At 37.4% G+C, this 12,836-nt stretch overlaps 1 protein-coding gene across 1 annotated transcript in view; it reads left to right on the forward strand.

The window, feature by feature from the left end:
- Positions 1-12,836, forward strand: part of DCLK2 (doublecortin like kinase 2) — a gene marked incomplete at its 3' end in the record, with an annotated part of 130,988 nt that overhangs the window by 20,914 nt on the left and 97,238 nt on the right. Inside the window, exon 2 of the mRNA XM_087816507.1 lies at positions 674-1,008. Coding sequence (XP_087672633.1) covers positions 674-1,008 — 335 coding nt within the window. The remainder of the gene's footprint in view (positions 1-673; positions 1,009-12,836) is intronic.

Below are 12,836 nucleotides of genomic sequence, written 5' to 3' on the forward strand. Positions count from 1 at the left end.
AATAGATATAGAAAAGGCTGTTTAAACCAATTATTTTAAATCCACATTTTTGAATTAAGAAAAAATGCCTGAGTTATGTTTCTTTGAGCTAAAACTCTTTTTTTTTTTTTTTTTTTGTGATGCTTCATTAATTGAGTAAATGATCCTGTAAGTGAATATAATTTAGTCAGCTATGCGAAGATATAGTGATCATTCTTTGATTAGGGCTGAAATCTATCATTGGAAGGAGGAGGGAAATAGTTTTATTTCTTTATATGAATATATTATTTTGTGATGTAATTATCTCTTCCAGATGAAATTTTAAAAATTAGTTAATAGACTTTGGAACTAGGAAGTACTTTGGAATTCATCTGGTTCAACAACTACATGTTACAGATAATGATACTGAGACCCCAAGTGCAGAGAAATTATTCAGGAAGACACTTTTGATCAGAACAGAACCCGATGTCTCTTGTTTCTTTGTCCAGTGCTTTTCCCTCTCTCATGCATGTTATTCTCAAAACCAACCTAGATGCTATAAAAGAGAAAGGGAGGGCGTGGAGATGCCAGAGAGGAAGGATGTTGGTCCCGTTCAGTGAGCCTGTCAAGTTTAGGGTCCACTCAATGGGCCTCCAGCCTTTGTTCTTCCATGGTGGGGAAATCATGCTAATAAAACTGATTTTTGCTTTTTCAGGTGAGAGTTACGTGTGTGCGTCGAACGAACCATTTCGTAAAGTTGATTACACCAAAAATATTAATCCGAACTGGTCTGTGAACATCAAGGGTGGCACCACCCGAGCCTTGGCTGCTCCCTCCTCGGTGAAAAGTGAAGTGAAGGAAAGTAAAGATTTCATCAAACCCAAATTGGTGACTGTGATCCGAAGTGGCGTGAAGCCTAGAAAAGCCGTGCGGATCCTTCTGAATAAGAAGACCGCTCATTCCTTTGAACAAGTCTTAACAGATATCACCGAAGCCATTAAACTAGACTCAGGAGTGGTCAAGAGGCTCTGCACGCTGGATGGAAAGCAGGTAAGGTGTTTCTAGCGCCCAGCTCCATCTCACTTTGAAATTCTCCTTGCAGCACGGTGGTTATATGTCTGACGATATGAACTTTGCATCTGCTGGATATTAGGTTAGTGGTCCTCCTGGGGGTGGGGATGTGTGCTAATTAGCTTTTATCATGAAACACATAAGCAGCTCACCTGTTTCTCTACCCAAAAATCTCAAAATTGCGTAGAGAGAAACCTGTCTATACTTGCAGGTCGCTGGGAGGTAAATGCACACTTGAGAGGGAAAGAGTTTCGGTTGAGGCTCCGTGCATTAGGTGGGCTCCGGATTGAAGGATGGGGGTTCCTGTTGACAAGTAGAGTCATGATGGCTTTGGGTAAGCCACGCTGAACACTTTTAGAAAAACCTTTCTTCCCCACTCGTGTATAATATGGGAAGTGCATTTAAGAGAAAGTATTTTCATAGGAATGTCCATATGAATTTCAGAGGGCAGAGAGGTAATTAATCAGCATTTCTGGAAAACACACACACAAATTACACAGGAAAGTGCATGTCAAGTTATGGTAACAAGACACCAGGAACTCTAATGGGTGAAAAACAAATTTGGGCAAATTGCAAGAGCACATGAATAGCAGTTACACAAGTACTGGGTTTTGCCACAATCAGATTATCATTCCTAAAAAGAAACATGTGGTTTCTGAAATGTATTTTCCCTAATTTCAGTAAGGTTAAAGAGTTGATATTTACATTGCATAAACATAGTTTCCAGCATTGCATTTGTTTCTTCGTTTCATTTTGTTTCTTCTCTTGAAAGTAATTTATATTGAAGTGTTGGCTCATGTAGTGGTAAAAATGAATAATATGGAACACCAGTGTCTTCTGGGGGGAAAGGTAGTTTTCCAAGACCAGACCTAGCTACTGGGTTGCTTTCTGAGTCTTTAACAAGATTTTAAAAATGGGTTCTAAAAATTCTAGTAGAGTACAGCGAAGTTATAGCTTTTCTAATTAATCAAATTAATGATTAGAAGAAGCCTGCCCCAAGACAGGTTCATAATATGACTGGAAATAGCCACTTTACAAGCTGAGTAAGTAGCACAGTACAATGCCAGATACTGTAAGATTTATTCTGCAGGTCAGTGAGAATAAATTAGACTATAAGACAGACAGAATATTTGAAAAGTCAAATAGTTAATTCTTGGTGGACACAGAGAAGACAGGAAATATAGAAAGATATTTATGATGCCTAACAAAAAGGAAAAAGGAAAATCTTCAGTATGCCAAGTTAGAAAACCTAAGTGGCATATAAACAGTACATGTAGATGAGATTTTTTGAAAGTTGAAACTCAGATTTGGGAATCTCCAAATGAACGTTCTTCAGGGGAAATTTAATTGAAATAAAGAAGTTGAATATCTAATGGAAATACAGTAATCATTGAAATTTTAATAGTTATCCAAAAAAATTATCTTAAAAAAGACTCCAGACTAGAAATATTTGTATGTAAAAGTGTTAATGAAAGCGCGAGCAATCCCAAATCATCAACATATTAAGGAATAATAGAATTAAAGGCTGGCTTACTGTTAAGACACCTGTTAATAGAAGATACAGTTATTGCACATGTAATCCCCAAAAGATGTTGCAAAAGAATTTAACAAAATACAAAATCTATATTCATTTAGAGGTTTAGTGATAAAAATGGAAGGTGAATTCTCTAACAAACTAAAAAATCCTATCTGAAACAAAAGGTCTGTGTATTGGTATACAAACAAGATACTGGAAGTATTTATGATAATCAGGTAAGGACACCTGATAGCACCAGTATTCAATATTCTACGTATTCCCTGATTTCTATTTGTAGTTTAATTGCAATTTCAATGGGACTGTAAATGAGTTTTGGGGAGATTGGGGGAGGGATACCTGACAAAGTGATTTTAAAAGTTAATCTGGAAAACTAGGCAGGAAAATTTTGGAAATAATGATTAATGGGCTCTTATGCTACCAGATATTAAATCACCACTCTCATACTATAGCAAAAATAAATTCCAGGTGTTTTAAAAATATAGATGTCAAAATGAAACCAAAGAGCTAAAGGAAAAGATGACATTAGTTACGTTGACATGAAAAAGGACTTTCTAAGCATAAAAGTAGTGGCAAGATCACAAAGGGAAGAGTTGGTTAGATAAACATAAAAATTAAAACTTTCTAGATGTCATAAGCAAGACTTATATACTTTTATATTAAATTATAGTTTAATATGAAAAAAAACTGAACACTGCAATGGCAAGATGAATCAAGCATCAGACAGACAATTTGAAAAGGTAGAATTATAAGTACTAAGTATAAAAAAGTTCAGTCTCCCTAAATATGCATTAAAGCAATGAGATATTATTTTTAATATTCAAAATTGAATTTTTTGAAAAAGAAAATATCCATTATATTTTAGTAGGCAGTTAGTTGGCATTCTCAAAGACTGATAGAGGGAAGCAGTTTGTTTTGTACAACTATAAAAATGTTCTTACTATTTGAACTAATAAATTAACTTATAGGAACATTTTTCCTAAATAACCTGAGATGCAAACATAATTATGCATGAGAATTCATTCCAGCAAGAAGAGTCAAAGATTGAAAACAATTTTAAAAGTCCCTAAATAAAAACCAGTTACATAATATTACCAAAGAGTTAATAGGAGTGGCCATTGAAAATTATGTTTGGGGAACTATTTAAAAACACGGGAAAATGTTAAGTGAAAAAGGCAAGAAATAAACTCTGTAGTATGGTTTCAATTTTGTGGTAGGAAAGAAAAGGAAAGTAGAGGAAGAATTTTTTTTTAAGCTAATTCAGAAGGAAACACAATTATAGTTGCCATCAGAAATCTAGTATTTGCTGCTCTGATTTCCACTACTACTTCCTCATGTCTATTTAAAAGCAAAAACTCAAGCACTGAGAAAGAAAACAAAGACAGATTTCAATCAGATTGTGGAAATTAAAACATTATGAGTTAATCCTTGAAATTTTGGCATGTGGCTATAAAATGTTACAAGCATCACTTTTGTCACTGTTTATATCTAAACATGATTTCCCATGTGCAAAGAAAAGAGATACTTTTAAACTTTCAAATAAAACATTTCTTTGGAAAAAAGTATAGATTTTAGTTTTCCTAGGCACAATTTTGGATATTGTGTTTTCAGAGTGCCAGGTACCCTTCAAAGCTATAGTTTTCTTGGCACTGATTCAACATCTGTACTCTAGATGGACTTGCCATTTAAAACTTCATGTCTGTTGTTTGGTTGATATATGCTATAAATATAAAGAGGACATTACGTCTTGCTTTGAAGTAGCATAAGAAATTTGTCTTATGCTTAAGATTAATGCAAATCTTTAAATGGGCAGTGTTCATTCCAATTTTATTTTATAAATTGATTTTTTTTTCTTTTCGGGAATGTAAAACTATCTGCTTTCTGAAAATTCTCCAGAAAAGAACAGCTTCGCTTAGGTGAAGAGAGAGGCATGAGAGAAGTGTGATGTTAATGAGTTGTTCCTGCACAAAACTTTAGGCCATCTGCCTCAACTTTTATGTTCTTTCCTACTCAGACTTACCGTTCTCATCTTAATCTGACCTTGGACACAAGCTTAGAGAGTAAACAATTTATAGGCAGTTCATGATGCACAGTCGCCAGTTCCACCCCGACACCTGCGTTAGAGTTTTAAGGGGCCCTGGCTATCTTCCCATGGGCGTTAGGGCTTGCCTGGTTGAAGGGGGATGGACGGTGTGGCGTGAGCCCTCGTTGTCAGAGTGGATCATCACGTCTTCCCAGTGGTATTGACCCCCTTTACAAGGTCTGGCTCGGTTGGTACCACTAACTCACGTACTGTATGTCTCTTGTAAAATCATTTCAAATGAAATAAAATGTTAGGATTTTGTCCATGTTAACTCTTGGGTGTTCTCTAGTGTACAGCAGCGGTTCTCAACAGGGTACGTTTTTGCCTAGGGGACATTTGGTGGTGTTTGGAGTCATGCTTTCATGCCATGACCTAGGACAAGGATTCTCCTGGCATGTAGTAGGTGGAGGCCAGAGATGCTTTTAACTACCCTACAGTACACGGGACAGGCAGACAGATACAACATAATTCCCTGGGGTCCACGATGCCAGTGATGCTGAGATTCAGAAAACCTGGTATGAAGTGCATGAAATGATGCAAAAGGAAATGATACTTGTTTGAATGTTAACTTTATCAATTAGGCCACGTGCTAAGCTTTATTTCAGTACCTATAGATTTCCCCATGGCCTGTCTGTCCACTTTGTATCTAACTGAGGCAGGTGTGTTGGAATGTCATGGTTTATAGTATTTGTTGGCCTGGGTTTCCATTTATTTGTCTTTGTCGTGTGGGGCTGACATGCAGTTGGGAAGTACAGCTTCACAGGGGATTAAAGACGTCTCAAAGTGTTACATGTATTTAAAGAGAAGTCTAAAAAAAAATCATGATTTACTCTTGGAGTTTTTAAAGTATTTAACATTTAAAAAGTGATACCCCCCCAGCCGGCCGTGGCTCAGCGGTTGAGTGTTGACCTAGGATCCAGGCGATGGGGGTTCGATTCCTGGTCAGGGCACATGCAGGAGGCAGCCGATCAATAACTCTCTCATCATTGATGTCTCTCTCTCTCTCTCTCCCCGTTTCCTGTCCTCTCGCTGAAATCAATAAAAATATATTTAAAAAAAAAAAGTGATATCATCCTCAATTCAAAAAAAAAATACACAACCTATGTACTTATTGATGAGATGACTAGAAAAAAAGGATCTGTAAATAGAACTCATGGCTATTCTCTTCAATAATTTTTTAAACTTGCAGTTAATTTAGATTAAATGCTTTACTTTTGTTTTCCTTTTTACAAATGAAACCTTGAACTTTTAAGCTAAAGGAATTGTATAGGACAACAAGGTTTACTCTTTTAAATTTCAAAAGTCAGAGTGAGTTTCTCATAATAAACTGCAGCAGGGGAGTTCTTTTTAAAAATGTCTTTATTCTGTTAAGGGACTGAAAGGTCCAAATATAGCTTTTGTCCACATGTGTAAAAAATTCTAACTTTTAGCTTTCCCAGAAACAGCACAGTCTTAACATAAAAGAAACATATTTAGTGGAATTTTGGAACAAGTTGATTCTTGTCATGGGCAGAGGCAAAACAGACTCAGAAATTGCTAGCAGTCGATGCTTTGGGGGTAAAATACTTCCAGACTTTGGGACCACTGCCAGCCTTCGGGTGCCCACGTGCAGCGGGTCGTCCTGGGGGACCGTGGAGGGCCTCCATCTTATCAGTCATCCGAGGGCTTAGGAAGGGCTTTCCATCCTCACGTTTAAAAAAGCTTATTTCCTGAGTAGCATAATATAAATAATGTTTATTTTGTATCTGACTTTAACTTTTCTGGCATCCGTTCCTCGTAAAGGTTCATTTCTTTGTAATGACCCAACCATTCTTATTTAAAGCAGTCTCTTCTCAAAAATTGCTACATAGAAATCAAATGGTTGATATCTACTCATAAGTATCTTCTACAGTTCATTTAATCCTGATACAATTTTTCCTTGAAAGAGATGAGGGCAGAGTTTGGTTTAAATAATGGAAAATTATCCCAATCAGGAATCAACAGGCTAAAGAGGAACTACAGTGGGGTTTTCCATTAGTAGAGCGGGAAGTCCAGGTAAAGGAAGGGAGAAGACCTTCCATTTGTTCTTTGATCCCTGACCTAAGCAGAAAAGGCCCCGGGAGGCTTAATCTTTGTTTTTGATTTCATGAACATCTCTTTTCAAGGAGTGGGAAGAAAGAAGTTTGCTTGTTGAAGTCCAGCTTGTGTTTTGCGTTCTGGTATCCATCGTATAAGCAGTTTCCCCAGGCCTTTAATAATATTTCCTCCCTTTTAATGGAAAACTGGAGGAAAACACGAAAATTCTGTTAGTGCTTACTGCAGTTGCAAATTAGCAGAATAGATGTTTAAGAAAAGCAATTTTAGCTCGCAACAAATTGCACAGTGTCGGCTGTAGGTGAGAAAAAAAGGACATCACTGTGAACTGTTGCTTTCTTATTTATTCTTTCAACGTCTAAACTGGAGTAATGTATGGAGCATAAAGATTGCGCTAAATTCACTTCATTTTTGTTATAAATGTATTTTTCAGTGGTTACAATAATTATTAAAATACATGTTTTGTTACATGTGTATTTTACAATGCTTAGAATAGTAGCTAATAGCTTAATTAGCTGGCTGATAAAAGCTAACGGCTTACTATGTCAGGCATTTTGATAATGCTTTCTATTTTTTTAATGTGTTTCTGTTTGATAATGCTCCATTCATCCTCACAACAACCTTGAAAGTTAGGTGTTCTAGTTCCTGTTTTTACGTTGGGAAACTGAAACAAAGAGAAATCAAGTAACCTCTTCAGAATCACAGCGCTGGGGGAGCTGGGTCCACACCCGGGAAGTGTGATGCTGGACCTCACTCTCCACAGCCGTGCTGTAAGCCCCCTGCGGACAGGCTCTGTGAAGGTCGTCAGGGATCAAAACGAGGGACAGGAGAAATAACTAAGCTAATCAGGTTATTTTATTTCAAAAATTTTTTTTAGGTTTCAGAGGGATGCGATTTTACCTGGGGTTTATCTAAATGGGGTAAAATTATTCTTTGAGTAGGATCTGAAAAATGAAAAAAAATAAATAGGGCAAGGAATGATTATATACTTGACAAATGATTACTCTTAGAGTACTTTGTAGATTTAATATTTAAAAATTAAAGACTGGTATTGCAGAAGTTTACAAAATATAGAAAGAAAGAAATGCACAATCTTTCCATTTTAACAGTTTTTAATAACAAAGTATTCCTATCTTTATTTTCATATACATGTGTTTTCTTTTTTCTTAAGAAAAAACCACCCAAGTAAAATCAGTACATTTCTACTGGAAAAATGTAAACAGTTCAGAGAAATGCAAAAACTGAGTTTCTTGTCACATCGGCCCTTCTTCCTAGACCTCCTTCTACTTCTTAAAGGGAACCACTAATAACAGTTTTGTTAATGCAATTTAAATACATATGTACACATAGTTTTTATATAATGTGGGGTTTTTTTTAATGTATTTTTATTGATTTCAAAGGGAGGAAGGGAGAAGGGCAGAGAGACAGAAACATCAATGATGAGAGAGTCATTGATTGGCTGCCTCCTGCACGCCCCCGACTGGCAATTGAGCCCGCTACCCGGGCATGTGCCCTGACCGGGAATCGAACCCTGACCTCCTGGTTCATGGGTTGATGCTCAACCCCTGAGCCACACCAGCTGGGCTATAATGTGGTTTTTATGTGTAATCCTGTATACTATTCTTTTTCACTTACTAATCGTATTCTCCCATGTTACATAATCTTCATATTTCTTACTTAAGTGCCTGGGTAACGTTCTATTGGCTAGATGTATCATAATTTATTTAATAACCTATTGCTGGATATTTGGGTTTCCAGTTTTTCATTCTTTTAGTCTCCAATCATCTTGCTGCCTATAGATTTCAACATGCGTTGGATCATTTCCTTTCCTTAGGATAGATTCTTAGAGGTTAATTACTAGAAGAGGCTCTTAAGTATTTTGGGGCTTGAGAGATCGTATCAAAGCTGATCGTAAAAAGTTGTCCTAGTTGGCAGGACCACTGGCATGTGCCCCAGTATTTCTGTAACTGGGAGAGACTTAGTAAAGATTAGTTACGACAGTCAGGCACAATGTACATACTTAATTAGTTGCATGGGAAAAAAACACCTTCTGTGAAATTGAAACCCACCTGCATGCATGCCTCTCATCACTGTCTACTTTTGCTACTTTCTGTTCTAGAAAATAGTTTAAGGAGAAAAGCCAGTTGACCTGTGTATCAGTTTTATATCAGAGGCTAGTGCTCACGACTAGTCTTGAAAATGATAAGCTAGTAGGGGGAACAAAAGGGAAACTTTTTTAGCAAATAGCCCACATTATGAAACTATGTGGCCTTAATTGTGAACTAAAAGACCTAATACTTCAGTTAATGTTTGCTTTCTAACTTTGTAGATTCCAAAAGTCTCATGAGTATGTTTTCAGTAGTTAGTGAATTCAGGTAACATTTGCTTTGTGATGTTTTGAGTCAAGATTACTTGAACTGGATGCTTTGTAAAGTTAATTGATGGCTCTTGGATCTAACAGCTAACTTTTAGATTTGCTTTGTTGTTTTTGTAAAACACGAATGTCTGCTAATCCCAATTTCTACCAATATGTGTAATATATAAGGTTATTTTACAAGTTTTATTGGACATCACAAAAGGGTCCTTTACTCATCGCGTCTTATGGTCATAACAAGGACAGGAGCAAAGTCAGGGTAGTATCTGAGAATGTATAACTGATGTAGAAAAGTATTTAGCCCAGCTTGCTAATGTTATAGAACCTGTTGAAATCTGTGCTGCTGCTCTTCCAAGTAAAGCCTGACTCAAAATCTTGTGGAGGATCAGCTTGTTTGCAGATCACAGTGCAAATTTGAGAACCTCTGTTTTGGCCGGTTTTGCTCTGTTTCCTTTAGTTGGGGGGAAGTGTTTATTTTTAGCTTTGCAGCCATGGACTTTTCTAGAGAGCAAACGTGTAGCTCAGCCATGGTCCTCCACACTCTTGGAGTGCTGCTTCGTAGAAAAGGAGCTGACTGAACCTAAACTGAGAATCACTTTGTGGAGAAAATATAGTGCTGGAGTCTGTGTTGGCTTTTTTAGTAACCCTGTGCAATTTTCCGGATTTAAAAATTAACCTCTTGCAGTTGTGTGTGTGTGTGTGTTTTAAGTAAGGACTTCACACAGTGAAATGAGCTTTCATGAACATTCTCTGTATATTTTTAGGACATTTTAATTGTAGTGTGATGCAGCTGCCAGACTCCAAGCACTGAGTGTTGGAAGGCTCTGTAGTCTTTAGAGGCTCACCTCCACAGTTTAATTGTCCGAGCCTGAAGACTGTTAGAAATGAAGCAATACTTACCCAAATGGAACGTTCTGGGTTTTTTTCTTATGCATTTCAGAGTCTTCCTAAGACGACATAGTAAAAGTTTTATTTAAAAAAATTTTTTTGGTAATGATTTATGGCAAGCTTCTCTAAATGTGAGCATAAAGACATTTGATTATATTTGAAAATATTGCTCGGCCCACATGCTAAGTCATGAAAATGCCATTGTAAGTATGAGTTATGGGAGATATTTAAATACCTGTGCATTGGTACTTATTAAAACTGACGTTTGTTACATGGCTGTGTTTCTGAAGGATTAAGTTTATTAAACACCTAATCTTTAGGATCACTTATGTTCTATATTTTTAGTGGGAAAAGATTATGGCTGACACATGCCATTGTGAAACTTCAAATTAAAAAGTTTTCTTTTCATACAAAGCAAGGGTTGTGTAAATGGGAACTTGTAAAAAGCTCAGTTAGGTCACTGAATCCTAATTTTAACATTTTATGTCTTTTCACTTAATCTAGTAGTCCGGATTTTATGTGTAGATAAAAGATAGAAGTTTTAAACTTTTTTGAAAGTTTTAAAAGTGATTTTCACTTCCAGAGTGTTCCTGCCCCGGCAGTACCAGTCAGCGTCTTAATCAGTTCTGGGAGTGAAGGGAATTGTGGTCGGCGTGATTTGTGCCCTAAGGAACTGACTGTATGCATCGGAGTCAGAAAATGCAAATCGGAACTTGATTTAAATATATCCACCTCGCAGTAGCATTATAGTATTGAATGAGGCAAGATTGGTGCTTATGCAACGAGGAATGCCATTAAAGATCTTTAACGATGGGAAAGTGCACCCTTAGTGCCAACTGTTGTAGCAGATTGTTTACACATGTTGTCATTTATTCTCATGATCACCCCATGGTGGGTGTATGGCAATATCTTCGTGCAAGGAGTGTTTAGAGCATGTCCAAAGAACTTAGGTCCTTCGGTTTCGATTAGACCTCTTGGGTGTGACCGTGTACTTATCCCATGAGGCTGCCTTTGCCCCAGACGTTTTTAAGCTCTCAGAGCTCGTTTTCAAGATCCAAAGGAAGATAAGTTTCACGAGTTTATAATTATTCATAATTGTTTGCCAGAACCTATTATATAGTATGAATATTTACTTTAGTCTTTAGGCTTGGCTCTAAATAGCTTCCTAGATTTTTCCCCAAATTTATATTCACCCTTAAGTGATGAATAGTTTGTTTATTTTATTCTATGGGTGGTTATAATTCCTTACTACCATTTATTTTGTGGCTCAAGATATCCTAGATTTGGTCAGTGGAACCATTTTCAAGTTGGATCCTGTGTCTTTATGACATATTTTAGGATACATCGGAGAGGAAGGGTTATGGGGAACCTTGTCAGGTTCTTAATTAAACCTGTAGCAAACAAAAATACTACAGCGGTCCTGTACCCCAGTGACTTCTGTAGCTCCTCTGTTCTCAGGTGTCTTCTGACACATTCTCTCCACGTTTGTCTATAGATGCGTGACACCTATTCATTGCACATGACTCCCGGTTTCCATGCGGCTCTTCGTGTCTCTTAGCATGTTTGTCATTAACCCCCTAGACACTAGGGCCTGAGATATGTCTGGCTGAGTTGTTGGTAATTGTCCAGTGTAAGAGCACCATCATAGGCCATTAGCTTCCCCATTCTTGACTCACAATGGCTGCTTTTAGGGAAACACTCATGATTTGCTTGGAAGAGTTGCTGTGGTTTGAGTCAAATGACCTTGTAACCCATGTGCAATGAATTTGGCTCGTAAGGGGCTTTGTGTATTGAGGGCATCTAGGGATTCAGTGACTATCTGATGCAGTGGTTCTGGGCAGGAGGTAATTTTGTCCCTGAGGGGACATTTGCAAGAGCGGTTAGAGCGTGCTACTCACAAGTAACGAGCGGAGGCTGGGGATGCTGCTAAGGGAGTTTCTTACAGTGCACGGCACAGCCCTCCACAACAAAGGGCTGTTTGATCCAAAACATCATGGTTATTGAGAAACCATTCCCTAATTTAATGGGTAAAAAGAGGAAAGAAAAGGGGATTTTGATGGAAATGCAAGTGGTTTTGGAATGGCCAGTGCAAGGGATGTAGGTGTGTATGTCTGGTCGAGTGTAGATTGTTGAAATTAAAAAATCAGGCAAGGGAAAGATTATGCGCAGCATACACTGCATTTCCAGGGGATGGATGCCTCACCCACTAGGCTTCGGGTTGCCATTGAAGACTCGTAAGGACCAGATTGGAGAGTGACATGAACTCACAAAGATGTTCAATCCCAAAGGATCGAATGTCCCAGGGTGTGGGAAGCTGTTTCAGGTTATATCTCAAAGGTATAATATGTTTTACAGTTTCCTAAATGCTAACGGGAAGTGGTTCCTAAACTCTGTTCCAGGTAGGGAGCAGACATTCTTAAAGAAACTTGTTTCAGGGAGTAAAGATTTGGTTTGAGCAGGAAATGAGAAAGATACAGTGGGTCGGGATGGTGGAGTCTGTTTATGGACAGAAGTATTATTTGGTTAACTATTATACCAGATCTTCATAGTAACTGGAAAGAAGTGGTATTTTATTTTCAATTTTAGGGTTTAAAAAAGAACACTAGTTTTCTCTGTGCATTTTGTGTTGTCAGACTATTTGAGAGGTTTGTGGCAGGATGGATATCAGGATTATTATTCAGAATTAATGCTGGCAGTAGGTGAACACTGCCTTTTCTTCTTTATTATTATCTTTTATTTAAGCGTAGTTGGTGTACAGTCTTATATCGGTTACATAAGTTTCAATACGTACAATGTAGTGATTCGACATTTTTATACCTTACGATGTGATCACCCGGCTAATTCTAGTAATCACC

The sequence above is a fragment of the Miniopterus natalensis genome, chromosome 4 (genome assembly GCF_054644295.1).
Source record: "Miniopterus natalensis isolate mMinNat1 chromosome 4, mMinNat1.hap1, whole genome shotgun sequence".
Classification (NCBI taxonomy): domain Eukaryota; kingdom Metazoa; phylum Chordata; class Mammalia; order Chiroptera; family Miniopteridae; genus Miniopterus; species Miniopterus natalensis.